The sequence below is a fragment of the Paramormyrops kingsleyae genome, chromosome 4 (genome assembly GCF_048594095.1).
Source record: "Paramormyrops kingsleyae isolate MSU_618 chromosome 4, PKINGS_0.4, whole genome shotgun sequence".
NCBI classification, from domain to species: domain Eukaryota; kingdom Metazoa; phylum Chordata; class Actinopteri; order Osteoglossiformes; family Mormyridae; genus Paramormyrops; species Paramormyrops kingsleyae.
Window position 1 is genome coordinate 42,186,309 of NC_132800.1, and position 19,908 is coordinate 42,206,216.

The window sequence follows — 19,908 nt, forward strand, 5'->3', positions numbered from 1 at the left end:
TTAAAAAGGAAATTGCTACCTTAGAAATGGTTCAGCGTAGGGCTACAAGAATGATTCCTGGTTTTAGAGGAATGTTTTATGAGGAGATGTTAGCTGAGCTGAATCTGTTCAGCCTCAAGCAAAGGAGACTAAGGGGAGACATGATCCAGGTATATAAGATTTTAAGGTCTGGATGCTGTTCAGCCAAATAGTTACTTCAATATTAATTAAAATATAAGAACTCGTGGCCATAGTCAAGGAAGTTTATTGTTTATTGTCATTCGCACCACATTTGCATGAGGTGGAACGAAATTGTGTACACACGGTCCCGGTTAACCCAATTGAACAAAGAAACATAATAAACAATAATGAATAGTGAAGTAAATAAGATAAAGTAAAAGAAATAAGAAAAGGTAAAAAGTAAAATTAAGGTACTAAAAAAAAGTGCACCAACTTAAATATCAAGTATGGCAGACATGTAACATAATTATGATTATAATTATAGCAGCAATTATAAATTATAGCAGCAAATGAAGGCTAGCTAGCTAGCACTTGTAAAGTGACGGTATCAGTAAAGTGTCAGTGATTCATCCTAAAGTAAAGTGCTTGTCCATTAGTTGTTCAGAAGTCTTACAGCTACCGGAATGAAGCTGTTTCTCAGTCTGGTGGTTTTACACTTAATGCTCCTCAACCTCCTGCCTGAGAGGAGTAGGACAAAAAGTGTGTGTGGTGGGTGAGTGGGGTCCTTCATGATGCTGGTGGCCCTCTTCCTGCATCTGGAGGTGTACAGCAGCTTCCCTCAGAACCACAAAGTGGGGAGGCTGACTCCGATGACTCTCTGTGCAGCCTTCACCACCTTCTGCAGTGCTTTCCTCTCTGCTGTAGTGCAGTTACCGTACCACACGTTGATGCCGGAGCACAGAACACTCTCCACCGCGCATCTATAAAAGGAGATGAGGACTGAGCTCCCCATACTTGCACGCCTCAGCTGCCATAGGAAATAGAGCCTCTGATGTGCCTTCCTGACCAAACTGGAAGTATTGTTGTTCCAGGAGAGGTTGTTACTGAGGTGCATGCCCAGGTACTTGTAGCTGGGTACTACTTCCACATGCAGGAGGGGGTGTGAGTGTCTGCCCTTCCTGAAGTCCATGATCATCTCCTTTGTCTTCTTCCCATTTATGCAGAGATTGTTTTTCCTGCACCAGTCCTCCAAGTATTCCACCTCCCGCATGTGGCCAGAATCAGCCAGAATGTTATTGATGCAACCAACCACAGCTGTGTCGTCCGCAAACTTTACAATATCACAGCCTGGAAGGTTAGTTGAGCAGTCATATGTAAGCAGCGTAAACAGGAGGGGGCTTAGCACACAGCCCTGGGGGGAACCAGTACTGAGGACTATGGGAGATGAGGAGATATTGTGGATCCTCACAGACTGCAGCCTGTTGGTCAAAAAGTCCAGAACCCAGTTACAGAGAGAGGAGCTCAGTCTGAGAGTCAATAGTTTGTTGACTAAGGTCTGAGGGATCATACTATTAAAAGCGCATGTGAAGTCCACGAAGAGCATACGGACATATGAATCCATGGGTGGAAATTAACGGGAGAACATTTTAACTGGATTGGAGAAAGCACTTCTTTACACAGCGTGTAGTTAGAGTACGGAATAGTCTTCTTGTTAGTGTAGTGCAAGCTAAAAGCTAAAACCTTGGGTTCCTTTAAATCAGAGCTAGATAAGATTTTAACAACTCTGAGCTATTAGTTGAGTTCTCTCCAAATGAGCTTGATGGGCCCAATGGCTTCCTCTTGTTTGTAAATTTATATATGTTCTTATGTTCTTTCCCGAATTTCTGTCTGGGGATTAATAAATTGTCTGTCTTTCTCTCTCCATTAATTTTTGGTGGGTAACGTCAATGACTGAGGCAGGCTACACTTCACATAATGACCAGGAGAGGTCACCAGAAACCGCATAATAAGAGTCAACGTCTTGTGCTTTATGTTGGGTTTTACTTTGATCCAAAGCGACATACACGACAGCAGGTTCAGACAGCCCCTGGATTAAGGGCCCTGCAGTGATGTCACCACCCCACTGAACCACACATCAGCCCACGAGTATGTAATGCAACGAGTATTTAGAGATCACAATGATTATTTTTCCAGTAATGATTTGTGGCTTATCAGCCATCTTAGATGGTCAAGAGCAATTCTGATGGAAATGTGTGATGACTTGGCCCCGGCTGTTGAACCACCTACATTAGGAAGTCATGCTGTTTTTATCCATCCATCTTTTAGCACTGACAACACTCGGTTTTAGGCTACAGAAGCATACCAACAGAGGCTGGCTGACAGATACGGGATATCCCAGCCCATTACCCAGATTCAAGATTCAAGATTATTTATTTGTCACATGCATAGTTATACAGGTACAACATGCAGTGAAATGTATCCTGAACCGCTCATACTTTGTGCAAATAAAGAAACTAGAAAATAAATTGTAAAATATACTCTAAATAAATTATAGAGAGTGCAAAACAGGAAAAAAAAGAAAACCTATGAATTTACAAAGAGAGTATATACAATTTACAGGATGAAATGAAATACTGTGCAAAAAAATTTTTATAGCTAGTTTAAAGTGCAGTGTGCAGTGTCAGCACCATGTCATTGTTTCAGCATTGAATTATAGTTAAATGTATTGAATTATGGTCAGTGTTAAATTATCAACGTTGAAACTGAATTGATTTTTGGTCAGATTTTCAATATTGAAAAATTGATGGTGGCAAAACCTTGATTCAATGTTGATATAAAATGAAAGATTGAAGATCAATGTTGTTTCAACCTTTTTGTCTGTTATGGAATCAATGTCATTTCAACATATGTGTGCTATCTGGGATATTAAACAAGCTGTGGCTGGTATTAACCGACTGTCAAGGTACTACATAGAGAAGAGGAACAACAAATTTTTAATCCAGCCTTTTTAAAATTATTATTTCTACCATTGTCCAGCTTGTTAAACTGACCACATTAACAGGGGCAGTCACAGGCTGCCATTCTGCTTTTTTTTGTGTCACACTGGCAGACCAAATAAAATGGTTTGGTATTCCTCTGCTTCGGACACTATAAAGTCTGCCCTGTACATTCTGAAAAAAATACTTTTTCTCCTTTTTTTGTGGCTCCATTGTCTCTGAAATATCACCAGACACACATATAAGATCCTACCTTTTAGTATAGTTTAAGGTATAGAAATGGACTCTGAAGAACATCCCCACTGTACAAATAACACTAATGTACAAAAATGTTCCTCATGGTCCATATCTGAATCTTGTTAGGTATCTTTACCTACAGCTAAGGGTACAGCTAGCAGAACCTTCAAGGTTCAGCTCCAGTGACAAGCAAATGTACTCTTTTTTGTGACAGTGTGGAACAAGTATTAGGTCTAGGGAATGCCATAATATTACAGCCCAAACCATTACTGATCCACCCCCATGCTGCACTTACTATATGCAACAGTCTGGGTGGTAACCCTCTATGGGGCTTCTCCACACTGTAACTGATATGGGAAAGACCTTTGGGGAAGACAGTGAAGGTGGGCTCATCAGAGAACAATACATGTTTCTCCTTGTCCACAGCCCAAGATTTGTGCTGCTGGTACCATAGAAACTGATGTTTGGCATTGGCACGATTGGCCAGGTTTGGCTATAGCAGCCCGACCATGAATACTGATCCTGTAGAGCTCCCAACAAATAGTTTTGTTGGAATCAGGAGACCTGAGGTGCGCATTTAATTCTGCAGTGAGTTGGGAAGCTGTGGTTTCATGTTTTTTGACCCTGTAGAGCTCTGAATGAATAGTTCTGTTGGAAACAGGAGACCTGAAGTGCACATTTAATTCTGCAGTTAGTTGGGAAGCTGTGGTTTTATGGGTTTTTTTTTTGATATAATCGGGATTAGTGCTCGGACATCCCTTTCAGACAGCTTCCTCGTACATCCACAGTTACTCCTGTTGGATGTGGTCCATCCTTCATTATGGTATACCAGCATTACCCTGGATACTGTGGCTCTCGATACACCACAAAGACTTGCTGTCCTTGCTATGCAAGACGTGCACCAACAATTTGTCCTCTTTTGAGCTGTGATATGTCTCCCATTTTGTTGTGGATTGCAATATTTTATGTACAGCTATGCTATTGCTCTGCTAATTTAACCTTCACCAGAAGGAAGAGTTTTGTCTCTGTTGTGAACCTTCAATCAGTGAAGATTGGGCACCAGGCCTCGGCCCTGCACATTGCCCTTGTGCTCTACTGTCTATAAAAGTGCTGTTTCTTTACATTTCAGTATTTACCTGCATACCTAACAGCTGGAGGTCATTCTCACCTACAGATTAAGCGTAGATCCTCACCCCAACGCTGCCTCCGTCAACCATACCCAGTCACCTCATTATAGGGAGCGGCTCCGCTTTGCTGATTAGCTCCAGCTGTATTCTGTAAAGCATTTAAATCATTGGTTATTCCTCACCAGTAACTCCAAAGTCCTAATCCTAACTCTAACAGCTGTGTCTTGCCCCAAATACCATGCTTCAGTTTGCTCTCCTGGCAAAGAGCCTGCTGCAATTGTCTAGTATTAGGCTACATGCAAATCATCCGTCTCTCTCCTGTTTTGATGCTGCTCTATGCAGCTGGATTGTTCTCCATTCGCTACATCACTCATACGTGAGAAAGGCGCCTGCCGTTTGCCTAGCTAGTGGCGGCCGCCTCCCGCCACGTTGCCTCTGGTCAGGTCGATGCCCCGGAGGTCAGCCCCACGTTCCTGACTTTCAAATGACTTCGTGGTTCTGAGGGAAGCTGCTCTTTGACATGCTGTGGGTGTTTTTCTTTTTTAGACTCTTAAAATTAATCGCGAATATATAAACAGCGTTTAGCCTTAACACAAGTGATTCGTTTTAAAAGGCTGGTTAGAAATTTGGTTTATTTACCAATTTTTAAGTATTGTTTAAAATCACCAAAAGCTGAAAAAGCAGGCACTCGGAGTTACAACATTTTTAATCGGGAGTTCAGACTGGTCACCTTGATGTTTGCAATGATTGCCATCGGTGAAGTGAATTCTCTTTCCTACGAAGATTTTCTGGAGATTTTTGGCAACGTTGTGGAGAAATGTCCGCTCATTACAGCGGCAGTGTGGTCAGCGAGACCTTTCGCTACTCTGGCTGACATGGAAGCCAGAATAGCAGAGTTCATCGACAGCCTGCCAGCAGCCGGTGCGTGACATTCATCGGAAGCTTTCGGCGCCCTGACTGTATCTCATACTAAAAAACTGTGGTGCATGCTTATAACAGACATATAAAAATACAGGCTTTTACAGTATGGTGGATATTCAATATAACGTATTAAGTTTTTTCCAAAGTTTTTTTTTCTTTTAGCTAAAACCGTGTGAGTTTATTCATCTGTGAGTTGTCTACCAGCTACATGATCATCCGATTCAAGCTGACCGACTCAGTACACGCGGCTTTAATCTCACGGGTCATCGTGTCTCCCTCAGGTAAGGCGGGCATCCTGCGATGCCACCCGGACCTAGCCGGCCGGGACCTTCAGAGTGGGACCCTGACGGCGGAATCCGAGCAGGAGCAGGTGGTAGCCGGCCTGCGCTCGCTGGAGCCCGCAGACGCGACCCGTCTGCGGCGCCTCAACCTGCAATACAAAGAACGCTTCGGCTACCCGTTCGTCATCTGCGCCGGTCTGAACGACAGAGCAGCCATTCTGCGGCAGCTGGCCGAGCGGTTTGCCAACGAGCCCCAGCGGGAGCTGCCTCTGGCCATAGAAGAGGTGAAGAAGATCTGCTGCCTCCGGCTACGCAGAATAGTAGCGTCTGACATCAAGCTCTGACTGGTGGCTGCGCAGAATCATGCACAGGAAGCGTGTTCAAACTGACGACACGCATCAGCCTGTGCCTATTAAATACCCCGAAACCAGAATAAAAGCCCTAATTTCATTATTTTTATTTAATTACCATTATTATCTGTACATAATTATTATGAAATGCAGCGCTGCAAGGGTGAAACACAAACCATAACTGCTCAACCACATCTGTGCTATTCTATAAATAACACAGGACTACAGTTTTTTTTTTCAGGTGCCAAGGTTTTTTGAATGGATTTAGGGTATTTTGAGGGTGCTGAATTCAAAAATCCCATTACTTTTGCTGAATTGGTTCTAGTTTTTGAGATAATGGACATCCATGAAAATAATGAATTCCCCCAATGCGACTTGTGTGTGATAACAAATGCAAAACTTTTGGGCTGTCTTTTGATTCTTTAACTGTGTCTTACGTAATGACATATCCCATATAATTATTTTGTATTTCAATTTGTAGGCCTACAATGCTATAAAAGCGACTTTTTGAAGCCAGAATTCAACTGTGAATTTGCAGAGGAAAGAAGTCGGCTACAGTATAAGTTTGTCAACCCAGCATTGGTTAATACCCAAAAACTTCTGTCTTAAGTATACACTGTGCAGAATTATTAGGCAAGTACTATTCCTGGAGATCATTTTTAGCAAAAGTTGGGTAGACTTATAAAAATGAATTCAGAAGCTTTCTTGTGTACAAAGTAAATTTATTTAGAGAGATGTTACACTTGACTTTCACAAACAAAAATAAAAGAAAAACGCTTGATTATCAGTGTGCAGAATTGTTAGGCAATCAGAAACTAAGTGGATTTTCTCTCTTCACCATCAACAGAAATAATAAGAAACAATTTTTGTATATATATCAGTGTATATATAAGGATTAACAAGCTTTCAGCCGTTCTATACAGCCCACTTCACCCAGTTTAATGCCCAGTATAGCCAATTTTCTTCTCAGTGACCACCATGAGCCTGTTTCCCACTGAACCAATCAGGTTTTTGATTTGATCCTGTCCTATATTAGCTGAGCCAACTAGGACTACCACCTAGAAGCTGCTCTGAGAAAGGTACTGCTTGCTACTTTGGTAAATCTCACACTTTGGTAAGGCCCAGTAGGTCTCAATGGGGTTGAGTCAGGCGATGAAGGGGGACAGGCCATAATTCTATCACGTTTCAAGCCTTTCTAGGCCAATCTATGAAATACTTTGATGCATAGGGAGGGGCATTGTCTTGCAGGAATATCATAACCTCTTAGAAAGCTGCTGACTTCTTCTTGTGCCAGTGTTTGAAGAAGGTATCTTCTAGAAATTTGCACTAGACCTTGTGGTTGATTTTTACACAATCTGCAAGTCAGAAAGGTATGACAAGTTCATCACTGATAATTGCAGTCCATGTCATCTCTCCTCCTCCACCACCTTGTTAGTGCTTGAAGAGGATTTCAATCCACTGGCCCATCCATCTGCTCCATCAAGAGTCACTTTCTGTCCCCAAAACCTTTGTACCATCAGTCTTGATATGTGTCGGTGCCCATTCTTAATGCTATACCTTACATGCCTTACTGAGTGGAGGCCATGTTTCAGCGTTTATGACCTTAGGATTGTCACGCAGCACACTGCACCTAGAACGTCTGGGGATTCTGTTTAGATTGCAGTTTTGAAAAATGATGGCATTTGATGCTCAAGAGTCTCTGAAAGTCTCCCCTTTAATTTGGCACAGAACTTTGACAGTTTATGTGTGTCATCTTCTCTCTAAAAGCCTCTTAAGTCCTCTTTGGCTGTTGGCAACAAACCACTTGATTGTACAGTGATCAGTCTGGCAGTTTCGATCGTTTTGCAAGGTCCTCTTTGGCCCATTTCAATAGTAATAATAATTTGCTTAATAATTCTGCACAGGAGAGTATCTATGTTTTCCTGTTTTTATCCAAACAGAAAGTATTCAGACCAAATACTGAACATTTTGCTGTTTTTAAACAGTTGATTCTTAATTAGAGATTCATATGGACTCAACGTATTGGTTGGTTGAGAAGATACAAGTGAAATACAGACTTGCCTAATAATTCTGCACACAGTGTATAAATACATGTAAAAATTATGACTTCATCAAGAAGAGAAAGCATCAACAATCCAATTTTACCAAAATGCATGAATGACACCCCGAGGCTTCAGCCTGGAAGATTTTTGTCTCTGTTGTGAAGAACTACTTGGGTAATCACAGAGCAGACAATTATGAAGAATTGGTGCAAGATATGCTTGCTAACTTCAGACATTTGGGAGTTAATATGAGCATAAAGATGCACTCCATAGCCATTTAAACAGATTTCCAGATAACCTTGGAGATTTCAGTGAGAAACAAGGCGAAAGGTTCCACCAGGATATGAAGGTGATGGAGAGATATCAAGGCAGATGGGACATACACATGATGGCAGACTACTGTTGGAGTCTCCAACGTGATTATCCTGATGACACACATAAATGGAAATTGATAAAAACAGCGTTTTGTGAAGCATTGACATTAATAACTAATTAATATTGTATTAATTAATCAAATCATACATAACTTTTTTCTATAATTTCTTTTTTTGAATGATGTTAGACTGTTTACTTACTAGTTGTAACTAAAATAAAATATTCTTGCAATTCTGAATGCTTTTCAAACGTGTTGCGTTAAATAATTAACTATTAAATATCTCAGACACTTGAGCCAATCTGGGGAAACTGAAGTCATATTCTTAATCAGCACCATAAACTTAATATAAAACCGTTCAGACATTGTTGGCACCAAAATCACTGTATACCAGTGTAATTCAACTTTCTGGTGAAAACCAAAGTCTTTAAAACAAATGCAGCTGTCGGCTGGATTCAGCTTAAGTATATGAGGTGGGCTGGGCCCCACATTGGGGCCCCACAAGTTGAGCTGGAGCCTCGGGCCGGGACCCCTCGTGAGGACTCTGGCAGCTGCGTCAGCCTGACACCAGCGAGACACTCCTGTCCTCCTCTGCTCTTCAGTTACATTTCATTTATTCAGCAGACACTTGTTTTTGAGATAGCATGGTCAGCTGAGGGGTTAAGGGCCTTGCTCAGGGGAGCAGTGGTTACATCACTCTGCTCACCCTGGGATTTAAACTGGTGACCTTCTGATCACAGATACAGGGTCCTGACCCGATGGGCCACACTTGGCCAGCACCCACTCACCGGCACAGCGGTGGGCTCCCACTCACTGGAGGGGGAGGGCGGCTCTGCTCAGGGGAGCCCGGGGCCGCAGTGTCCCGTGGCAGCAGCTTTAGGGCACTACTGGGCTCCTCAGTCAGCCCCCCAGAGGGCCCCCCAGATGACACGGCGCAGTCCTGCTCAGGCTGACCAGGCCTGGCACGCTTGCGGTCCTCCTCCTTCTTCCACTTCATGCGCCGGTTCTGGAACCAGATCTTTATGTGGCGCTCGGTGAGGTTCAGCAGCAGGGCAAGCTCCACGCGGCGCGGCCGCGAGATGTAGCGGTTAAACAGGAATTCCTTCTCCAGCTCCAGCAGCTGGGCGCGTGTGTAAGCGGTGCGTGTGCGCTTGCTGTCCTCCAGCTCCGCCATGCAGTGGCCTGCAAAGAAGACGGCTGCTGTTAATAACCATACCCATAACCCCTAACCGCAGCCATGACATTTGGAAACTTTTCGCTAACATCTGCCCAGATCATTTAGATTCAACACTTCAGCACAAATTTTGCTTATATAAATCGAGGTCCTAAATAAGACGAAGTGATATGGACTGAAACCCGTGGGACTCTTCAACCCTCATAAATACAACAAAAAGTTCTCAGTCACGCCGCACCACAATGTATTTAAAATGAAAAACAAATGCTAACAAAATCTGTCCATTAAGGGCTTCAACCACTGGGAAAAAAAATCAAATTGATGTATTTTGGGGTTTCGCGATTAATGTTCACAACGGCGCCTATTGTTATTTAATGCGTTCCCGCCGAGATACATACGATAATAACGAATAAGAGCGCATTCCTCATCTTTCATTACGAATCCGTGCGTTACTGAGACCGATTCGCTGCGCATGCAGGGCGCGAGGACGATACATATACCTAACGAACATTTAGTCCTGTGTCAGACAAATTCACTTTATCGTGTGGATCAGTTGTTTTTTAGTTATCTTTAGTGTACCCTACACAGAGTTAGTCTTGTTTTAAATTATTAAATCTTTATTAAAATATTCTAAAATCATCTTGAAATATTGCATATGTGCCAATTGTTATGTGGCGAAACATCGCAGTGCCCCACCCCCCATGTCAAACTCCTTCCGACACCACCGTCTCAGAATCATTCAGAAAAAAAGCAATGTCACATCATCTCATATCTTAGAAGAAAAACAACATTTTATTTAAAATTTTTTCCTCAGAAAAGTGTACTTTACTGATACGTTTACGTTTTTATCTTACTAGATAAAGTTACTACTACTACTTACTTACTAGTATCAGTAAAGTACGTAAAGTAAAGTCATTCATCATCCTTCAAAGCAAAATTAGCCAACATACATCATAATCACATTTCGGCATTTTAGCGGTATTATTCTGTGCTGTATTTGATATAAAATGAGTCACAGACACCACGTTCTTCGCTATCGTTTTCTGCTCATATTTTTTAAATGAGAAATCCATGTCATCAAGCACGTTTCCGAACGTTCTTTACTTTAAAAAAAATAGTTGGGTGAGTTTCCCGAAGCTTTCTTAACGCTACGTCGTTCGTAAGTTTTATGATAGAAGACAGAAGGCTTCGGGAAACTCACCCAGTTTACCCGCGTATTTCATTTTGGTTCATTTTCTTCATTAACTATATATTTTAAAGCGCACAACTCTTAAGGCACGTTTGTTCGGTCCGTTTTTGGTCACCTAAAACACATACGATAGCCTCGCGGTCGCACATCTAATATAAATTCATGTAATTCGTTTACTAGCCCATTTTTAAAAGAGTTAAAGAGTTTCTCATTGTTATTCAACCTATTTTTATGTTCCAGTGCTCTGAACATTAACTTTTCATGCGTATAAAAACCACAGTAAAAACAATTTGGCCTATAATACTACTAATAATGTTCCGATCAGTATTCATATATTCTTAGATATTATTAACTTTATATTATACTTGGTACTACAGAAACATTGTAACGTTTACTGTTATTGTTTAATTGTTTAATGATGTTGCTAATTAAAATATTTTTATTCCTTGGTAAAAATCCTGCAAAAAAGATTATTAGCTGACAGCTGCGCTTTGCCGGAATATTTCAAAACCATATTTAGTTTCAAACGTATTTACTGAAAGTATTTTCATTTATTAACTTGGCGACGTTTTCCTGAGATGAGAACAGACAAGTAAGGGACCTAAATCAAAAACGCGAGTAAAAAGCACAAAATCACTGTATTGTATGATAACTGTATCTAAATTTCGATAGGCCTATCGATTTTGTTTCTTTTTAACTTTGACTAAGCTGTGTCTTAAAATCCTGAACATGCAATTAAACCTTTTTAACCTCAATATGCAATATTTAAAACTTGCGTAAATTTACTGTAGGCTATAGGTAACTCTGACCATTTTAACGCAATAGTGCGCTTAACACCTTTATAAGTAGACTTATTAATTGTATCTCTAAATCCAAATAGATTTGTAGCAAGACTATTATTTCTTTGAAATCAAGATGTGTGGGTCTGTATTATGTTAATTAAAATCCATAATAATCCACAACTGATTGTACCAGGTACACTGAAAAAAAAGGTCATGCTCTGGTACAGTTATGCCCCCCAAGGTACAAACAACATAAATGTACCCCAATGGTACAAAATGTTCATCAAAGTTCATGTCTGTACCTTAAAATGTACATTTAGCTACAGTTAAGGTGCAATTAGCAGACTCTTGAGAGTACAGTCCAAGTGACAAGCAATTGTACCCTCAAAGATACAAATTGGTGTTTTTTTTCTGACAGTGTAGACATAAATTTTGGTTTGAATAAGCCAATGACATCGTGTACGTTATAGAATTTTTAAAAATGGGTTTTGTTAAATTGCAAAGTGTCGTTTTCGATATTATTCACACTACGTTTAGAAAAAAACGCGTAGTCTATGTAAAAGCCAGTAACTATAATATAACTGTGCTGTGATTCCAGTTCATACGGCCACTTGTTCATCTAATTAAGACTGATGGACAGCATGTGGGCCCACAGGACGCAGCTCATGTATCAGACACCCGCACATGAAGGAATAGGGCTGATACATCCCTAACGTAACCCGGACCCTCGGCACGCACACCCGGTGCTGGTAAGGGCAGCATTACCTGTCCATTGCTCTTTCCACGTGTGCGTGTGAGACTTGGTGGATTTCATCCACGGGAAAGGGAGCTGGTACTGATTCCGGTCGCTGACCATCACCAGGTCAGCGGGGCTTCCGTAACCCACCCCGGACTGATGCGTGTGCTGAGGCAGCTGCGTGGGGAGTAGGTGCGCGTGGGACACGGACACTCCGGGATCTTCCCGCATCAGCGGCATGTCGTATGAGGCGGTATTGGAGAGGCATGGCGGGTCCAGGGACCCCAGTGAAGGCGTGGGGCACACGGGGGTCTGTCTGCCCATATAAAGACACGGTGGAGGACTCTGGCTGTAATCGTCGTCAGCAGGTGCCTGGTAGGTATACGGCTCCTTATACATCTGCGCAGGGGCGTAGAAGTGCTCCTCTCGGTTCATGGCTGCTGGTGACCCGGCGAACGTAGCGCAGCTGCTCATGTGCCGGCTGTATGCGGCCGCGGCACACTCCAAACCTGCCCGTGGGACCTCCGCCCGACGCCACTGCAGGCTCTCATAGGTGTGTCTGTCGCCATGTGACCCCGCTGCACCCACGCAGCGCTCGTGCTGTTTATACAACGTGGGAAAATGTGCTTTACTTGTCACTCCCCTTGTTTTTCCACGGTCGCACAATAATTGAACAGAACCGACCAAACGTCAATCAATTCCCTAGGCAAACATCACTGTTTGCTGTGGGGGAACGAGATACACCTGTGGCCGTCTTTAATGGAGCCCGGGGCAGGTGAGCGGGGGAATCTGCAGCTACTTATCTTCACGGATGGAGTCCTGCTGCTGTCGGGGCACTAATAAATTAACCCGATGCCCTGAAGGTCCTGGAAATGTAGAGTCGCAGCTTTACGGGGAAGGACCTTACAAGACATTGCATTCAACCTTCAGCCTACATTTAAACGTCTTATCGCTATGGCGCCACCAGGTGGGGAATCACAGGCCTCGGCGGAGCGCCCGCATTGAGGTCGCTGTGACGGATGTAGAGACAGCTGTTGTCCTGGAGACCCGGGAGTTTCTGAATCTCTGATCCGAGTGGGATCAAAGATCAAGTCAGCGATAGCTACCCAGCTGACGTTTGCACAGCTCTTTTGGAGTAATTGTACATTTTTGAAATTTGCACCCATTAAAATGGCTCATTTAACTCCATTTAACAATCTGCTTAAGTGACAGTGACACATGGAAGACCGTGTTTTTCTCCAGGAGCGTTAAAATGTTAAGAGAAACTACTTATGTAACTAATAGTAAATTATACGTATAAATTAGCATAACATATAGCCTACTAAATGTAACGTAATGCAGCGGCTGCGCCAAGATGCATCACTTTGTCTGCACGGCATTAGACAGCGGTTATGCTAAACTAGTAATATCGCAGGCAAATAATAACTAGCAGATAAACACAGATAGGCTGCACACACATTTCCCGGTTACTTAGAGTAATTTATCATTCAAACCATATGTGAGAAGTAGCGCCCAAACCATACGTGCATGCAAGTGACATACGAGGGTAATCGAAGTGAGAACGTCTAGTTCGGGACTGTTAGGGTGTTCATTATGGCAATATGGTTAGAGAGATGGTACTAGGATTTTGCTGAAACGCGCACAAATTGCATCGTGAGCAATTGTCAACGAAAAGTGAAAGATATGAGTGATATTTGCTAACCCCGGAGTTTTATGACTCGCTAAAAGAAACTAACTTTATGAGACATTAAAATCGCATCATAAACCAGTTTTAACCGAACCATTTTCATGCAATGGCGCTTAATGGTTTTTATATCTGGTCTTGGTTTCAGAGGGAAGGTAACTTAACCACAACTTAAGCCATTCCGGCGCCTATGAAGCGTCAAAGCGACAATGTGATTCAGGAATATATCTGCAGAAATTTGCCTAATGGTTTTAAGTGAACGGAAACGTCACGTTGCTATGCCGGATCAGAAACGTTATAAAAACAAAAGGCTGTCAAATTTAGACTTGGCTTGACTTCAATAAGAGTGCAATAAACCCGCAATGGGAATTATACTATAGCGCGTTTACTCGTAAAGCAGCTGATCCGCACTTCGCTTATTATACTTGCTTTAAAATTCACCCAACATGCGCATGCGCTCATTATCCACAATATTAACTAAAACTGCTTTTATTCTACAATACGTTATAATATAAATATTTTTTGAAAAACTATGAATTAATCCCCAAGAAAAATTTGATACGACGTATAACTTTTTATTCTTGTTTGTTTATTTTTGCGGCGCATAGTGTTCTGTGAGGTATTTCTTCTGTAGGCCTTGTAATATTGTTATGTACTGCTTGGTTGCCACTGGACCACAAACAATTCTGATATGTTTGTACATACCTGAAAACGAGCGTTTCGCCTTCTTTACTGTTCTGAGACAAACCAAAACGTTTGCAGAATTATGTTCACTATATCTAAGATCCATCATTACGTCATTTTTATAGACCTGTAGAGAAGTAACAAAAAACAAACAAAACACGTAAACTTGCAAAACAGTATTTTTGAGCATTTGTTCGTCTTTGGGAAAGCAACAGAATACTCGGAGAAACTTCTCCACAGAGGAACATGTGCAGAGAATATTACTCGTCTGATTCAACTTCTTTAGTTATCACTCAAGTTTAACAGCACAAAAAAATCCAGAAAAAGAAGAGTTCCGTTTGATGTTTCACAACAGACACTAAATATGTTTTCGTCGGTGCGTTTCCCGAAACCTTCTAACGCTATGTCGTTCGTAAGTTCTACCTTAAATTGTTTCTTAATGCTCCGACGCGTTTCCCGAAACGTCCTTAGTTAGGTATATTTTCCGTAAGATGCGGTTTCTTACCGTAAGGTTGGTCTGAGCCTCTCTTAGTCTCTTACCGCTGTTGTCGGCTCATACTGCTCATTTAAAATAAGACTATCGTCGTTAAGGGTACAGTTTCATAACCAAACAACACTTAACTAAAAAATAACTGACCCATATGATACAATGATTTTGTCTGATACATTATTACAGTCATCTTTAGGTTTCGTCCTTGTGCTCTGAATGCGCAGGTAATTGTCCTCAGTAACGCGCCGATTTATATATTAAAGAAAAGGAACGCGCTGTTAATTAAGTATTTATTTATTCATTCATTTATTTATTGGTTAGGAACGGGGTTCTGCCGACATAGGTGGACCCATTCCCCCTATTCCCGACGCCCCTGGAATACACACACCTCTCTAAATGTGCCACATGTCACAGTATATCACAACTTCAGTTAATTTTCCCCAAAGAAGCACCCTGGAATAGTCCATAGTAGACAGTACTGAAGCGCATAGGACATTGTTAAGACAGAAACGCAACTTTTCTTTCTGCTATTGGGCTATTGAGATGCACACATATCGGCAGGTGTTTTATAAAACAAATAAAAATAAACTGGTGATACCGCTGTTTGGAGAGGCGGGTTCGTGAAAATCATATTTACGGTTAGATGATACAATTTTGTATTTTATTTTTAGGTTCTCGCCAGTTCTGATTAACACAATATTTTAAGGATCTCGTCAGTGTTACATTTATAAAGAACATCACTTTCTCTCACGCAGCATGAATCATTTGCTGCAAGGAGGGAAAAATCAATTCTCGAGTCACTGGCCAGGGACGGATTATGGGTTGTGTGGGCCCCTGGGCAAAACATTCGCGAGGGCCCCCCCCCCACCAGCACCACCACCACAACCACCACAATTCAAGGGCCCTTGGCAGCCAAACGCCAAAGGCCCTATAGGGTCAGGGGCCCTTGTAGGCAGAGGATCAAAGAATGTAGGCCCTCTAAAATAGACAAACGAAAATACATTGTTGATAAGCGTTGCAAATTGTTTTAGGCTAGGGGCCCCACGGGCCCCCTGCACCCCAAGGGCCCCTGGGCAGCGGCCCCGCTGGCCCGGTCCGTAATCCGTCCCTGGTTCTGGCCCCTAATAAGGTCGCGCTTAAGAAGCTCTCCCTTAAGCAATCTCTTAAGAGACAGTTCGGGAAACGAGCGTAGGAAAAGAAATACCTCTTGTAAAATACATATTTAATGTCTTAGTAAGATGATATGACTCATTGTCATTGAGACACATACCCCACAAAAGTAACCAAAAAAGGAACAACGGCTTTATTTTATAGATATTTCTTTAAAAAATTTTAGTCAATGATTTGTGGACCGCTTATATATTAAATAATTAAAATCGTTATTCACACAGAACACCTTTAGTTCATGAAATAAAATTTTAAATATAATTTTTACATTTTTAAAGAAAGTGAAATAGGTTCTCTCTGACAAAGCTAATTCTGTATATGTCTGTCGCCTACTCTGAAGTACAGAGACAGTAACAATGGCAGGACTGCCATTCTGAGCAGCACCAGGCCCAGTCCGGCTCACTTCCCACAGCCCGGCTCAATGGTCCTGATAACAGGGGAAGTGTCGCAAAGAGTCTGAGCCGCGATAAATCCGCCCTTCCAGTGGCGACAGAGTACTGGCTGTGTAAATATGTCCAAGAAAGAGACTAACCCCTGCGGAATGCTAACGACACTTTAATGGGAATAACCTTGTTGCAGGAGGGCTGCAAACTCCATGCCATTAATCATACGTTTGGCTCCACACGTCCAGAGCCTGCAACTCTGGACAAGATCCTCTCAGTTAACTCAGCTTCACTTGCCAGTCCTTCAAGGCAGCTCTACTCTTCACGCCATGCCTCAGACACACCCCACCTTGCTGCAGTGTCCTCCACATTCAACCACTGAGAACTTAAAGTGCTGCAAACCCAGCACCCCTGTGTGTACGAGGCCACAAACTACAGCAGTAGGGACAGGCCAGTCCTTTATTAAAATTACTTACTTTATGAATTATCATTATAAACAATGAACAGTCCAGTTAACCCTGGCTCATTAAGCATATAGTTATGCTTAATAATTATAAGGAATATAATTATGGGCACCACAGGACCCAAGATCATACAAAATGAGAAAAACCTAAATCTATACAGCTGTACCTCTGAGGCCACAGTCATACTGCCCTCTTCCCTAGATGGGAGATAGTACAGCTGTACCTCTAACCTCATAGTCACACTGAGCTCTTCCCTAGATGATAGATAGTCCAGTTGTACCTCTAAGCTCACAGTCAGCTCTTCCCTAGATGGGAGATAGTCCTGCTGTACCTCTAAGCTCACAGTCACACTGAGCTCTTCCCTAGATAGGAGACCATCCAGCTATACCTCAGAGCCCACAGTCACACTAAATGCTCCAGTAGACTTCTGCACAATCACACCTCAAAATCCTTATTTCTTCTCTTTATCTACGAAGCTTAAAAATATGTTTTTATTAAAACTTATTTCAAGGTTGTGGGTTCAAAATACTATACAGCTATAATGAAGCAAACAGACGCCCACACACACATAGACACACTTGCACACGCACACCTGAGGTCACTCCTGAAGATCAGTACATCCTTGTGGCCGGGATTTAGGATGGGAGTAACGGGGCTTGGTGGAGTCTAATGGCTTAGGGGTTGGGCTTGATGACTTCAAACTGCAGTTCGAACCCTTAACAGGAGAACGTGAGTGCCCCCTGCTGTGCTGCCCAGAGGGAGACCGGCCTCTAGACCTTGAGTGCTGAGCTTCTCCGGATTGGAGTGACTTAGATTTTTGCTCCACCTCCTGTATTTGAATCCCTGATTGGTCGCTGTGTCGTGGCCTCAGGCTCCGACCTGGCCTGCTGATTGTGCGAAGAGTGTTCAGCAGGAACCTCTTGTTAGCTCCACGGAGGGGGCACCTCATCCTGCGGGTGGGGGGGTCACAAGGAGGGAGAGACAGGAAGACATAAAGAAAGACTGTACTGGACATTGTATCAACAAAGATTTTAATTTACTAACAAGAATAAGAGAATTTAGAAAAAGTCCTGTAAAAATGATGTGGCTGTTGTTGATTACTTGATATTATCCAAAATGACATGCATATTTTGCTAAACGAATCAGCTGGGTACTTTACTTGAGGCATCTAACTCAAATGTATAATGGCAAGAAAAATTCTAAAACTTAAATCAAATCCATATCCAGCAACCCTGGTTTTCTGTCCCTTGGAGATGCATTGTGAAGGGTTCGGTCAATATCTGCCTGGTGGGGTAGCAGTGAGCACTAGGGCTGCACAATTTATCGGGGAAAAAAACTTCTGGATTCAGACCTCCATGCGATCTCATTTCTAAATTTCAACGGTTCTTCTGCATTGTATCAGCTGGATCAAAACAAGTTCTCCTACTTTTCCCCAGAGAGCCTTAAGGGTCACAAATTTCTGCATTCTCTTTAAAGGGCGCTTTTCCACCGCATCAGGTACCTTACTTTTGGTATGGCTGTTACCCTAACTGAATGGCTAATTCAGCGTTTCCTTTCTGTTGTCAGAAGTTGATATACCGGTCCTGGATCTATCATGTTTGGCACAGTCATGTTTTGTTGTGTTTCTTTTTGCAGCTTAATGAGTGCAATAAACGTTGAGATCTAAGGAAAAATCGGTACAGAGAATCGTAATCTCAATTCTAAGCAAAAGAATCGCGATTCACTTTTTTTTTTTCTCAGAATCGTGCAGCCCAAGTGGACACCTATCAGCCTCCAAATAAGCGCTAGTCCCTCACCAGCCCGCCGGTCCCATGGTCTGGGCTCGTACTCTGCCTCTCCCAGCCTCCTGCAGAAGCTCCTCCACAGCTTGTCTGGAGAGAGACGATCACCAAATAAATACCACGAAACTCCCGTGTGCCTACACCGAGGCATAGATCCATGTGATCAGACACACTATGCTGCGTGTGGGAAAGACAAAACTACACAGACCAGAGACCATTTAAAATCGCAGACTGCGATTTCCCACACAAAGTGCAATTAAATCACTCTTGACAACGCTTGTTTATTTACAGTCAGGCTACGCTGCAATGCGGTAAGCGACAATTGCTAACTCCTGCTCTGGATCTGCCGCTTCCTTATACCGCCGGCTTACCGATCCTTCGCTGGCTGGGGATTCATGGCAGCCCCCATGTTATCTTACCACCATTGACTAAACAAATGCATTAAAGTAGCTACTAACCTTTCTAGGTCACGTTCGTCTGCCATTTCCTTATTTTTCTGTTTTTGTTTTTATTTTTTCACAGTAAAGCCTACAGCGGGTACCCAAATCTTCAAGCCATGGGACCCCTCAGGAGTATCGTTCGTGAGCCGCCTGTGAATTTACTTATACGTGGTTATGTACTTGACGTCTAAATGCAACGCATTTAGCATTCAGACTTGCAAAGAAGTGGAAAAAGTCGAACTATAGATTAATTGCTGTTTTCGCTAGGGTGCATGCAAAAGACATACGGTGTTTCTAATCAGGCAGCGTGAAAGGCGCCACCGTGTGAGTCCGTTTGTGGGCAAAGCCTGCGAGGAACGACATTCCTCAGAAGCCGTGCAGATCGTGGATGTCTTGATTTAATTTCACGGAAAACTTACTCTAATGCGCGTGTTATTTACTATACATAGCCATTGTATTTTTGCATTGTTTTTAAAAAGTATATAGGCTACATACAGTATATATGGAATTCACCTGTACGTTGAAATTGTTTTCCCCATAAAACTGAAGTATCTGCCACAAGCACCAAGCCGTTTCTCTTAATAGCACATGTACGGTATTTATGGTGACAAGGTATTTCTTTTATATACTGAACCCAGCCATCATATACAACCCAGTGTCAGCTGTA

The 19,908-nt window shown here is 42.4% G+C and overlaps 3 protein-coding genes across 5 annotated transcripts; 1 reads left to right on the top strand and 2 right to left on the bottom strand.

Moving 5' to 3' along the window:
- The first annotated feature begins 4,467 nt into the window (after positions 1-4,467).
- On the top strand, positions 4,468-5,955 carry urad (ureidoimidazoline (2-oxo-4-hydroxy-4-carboxy-5-) decarboxylase). Of its 3 annotated transcripts, none has more exons than XM_023802743.2 (3): positions 4,468-4,825; positions 5,084-5,221; positions 5,503-5,955. In XM_023802743.2, the coding sequence occupies exons 2-3, from the start codon at positions 5,176-5,178 to the stop codon at positions 5,844-5,846; spliced, it is 390 nt and encodes a 129-aa protein (XP_023658511.2). In that variant the 5' UTR covers positions 4,468-4,825; positions 5,084-5,175; the 3' UTR covers positions 5,847-5,955. The 3 variants fall into 3 exon arrangements, with proteins under 3 accessions (XP_023658511.2, XP_023658498.2, XP_023658505.2); XM_023802730.2 differs by having other exon boundaries at positions 4,468-4,758; XM_023802737.2 differs by having other exon boundaries at positions 4,469-5,221.
- Positions 5,956-6,567: 612 nt separating this feature from the next.
- pdx1 (pancreatic and duodenal homeobox 1) lies at positions 6,568-15,046 on the bottom strand. Its single transcript, XM_072711365.1, has 4 exons — positions 15,022-15,046; positions 14,538-14,643; positions 12,178-13,014; positions 6,568-9,449 (listed from the first exon to the last, which is right to left on the bottom strand). Exons 3-4 carry the CDS (start codon positions 12,620-12,622, stop codon positions 9,052-9,054), a joined length of 843 nt encoding a protein of 280 aa, XP_072567466.1. The 5' UTR covers positions 12,623-13,014; positions 14,538-14,643; positions 15,022-15,046; the 3' UTR covers positions 6,568-9,051.
- A 1,165-nt stretch (positions 15,047-16,211) lies between these two features.
- Positions 16,212-19,686, bottom strand: LOC111839085 (uncharacterized). Its single transcript, XM_072711366.1, has 3 exons — positions 19,260-19,686; positions 18,817-18,891; positions 16,212-17,970 (listed from the first exon to the last, which is right to left on the bottom strand). The coding sequence occupies exons 1-3, from the start codon at positions 19,283-19,285 to the stop codon at positions 17,619-17,621; spliced, it is 453 nt and encodes a 150-aa protein (XP_072567467.1). The 5' UTR covers positions 19,286-19,686; the 3' UTR covers positions 16,212-17,618.
- Positions 19,687-19,908: the final 222 nt, after the last annotated feature.

Coding starts and splice junctions, on each gene's coding strand:
- urad (XM_023802730.2), top strand. CDS start 4,539: ATGCTTCAGTTTGCTCTCCTGGCAAAGAGCCTGCTGCAATTGTCTAGT. Junction 4,759..5,083: donor GTCAGGTCGATGCCCCGGAG/GTCAGCCCCACG, acceptor TTTCCTACGAAG/ATTTTCTGGAGATTTTTGGC. Junction 5,222..5,502: donor CGACAGCCTGCCAGCAGCCG/GTGCGTGACATT, acceptor TGTCTCCCTCAG/GTAAGGCGGGCATCCTGCGA.
- pdx1 (XM_072711365.1), bottom strand. CDS start 12,622: ATGAGCAGCTGCGCTACGTTCGCCGGGTCACCAGCAGCCATGAACCGA. Junction 9,450..12,177: donor GTGGAAAGAGCAATGGACAG/GTAATGCTGCCC, acceptor TCTTCTTTGCAG/GCCACTGCATGGCGGAGCTG.
- LOC111839085 (XM_072711366.1), bottom strand. CDS start 19,285: ATGGCAGACGAACGTGACCTAGAAAG. Junction 18,892..19,259: donor GACGAACGTGACCTAGAAAG/GTTAGTAGCTAC, acceptor GTCTCTCTCCAG/ACAAGCTGTGGAGGAGCTTC. Junction 17,971..18,816: donor ACCATGGGACCGGCGGGCTG/GTGAGGGACTAG, acceptor CCCCACCCGCAG/GATGAGGTGCCCCCTCCGTG.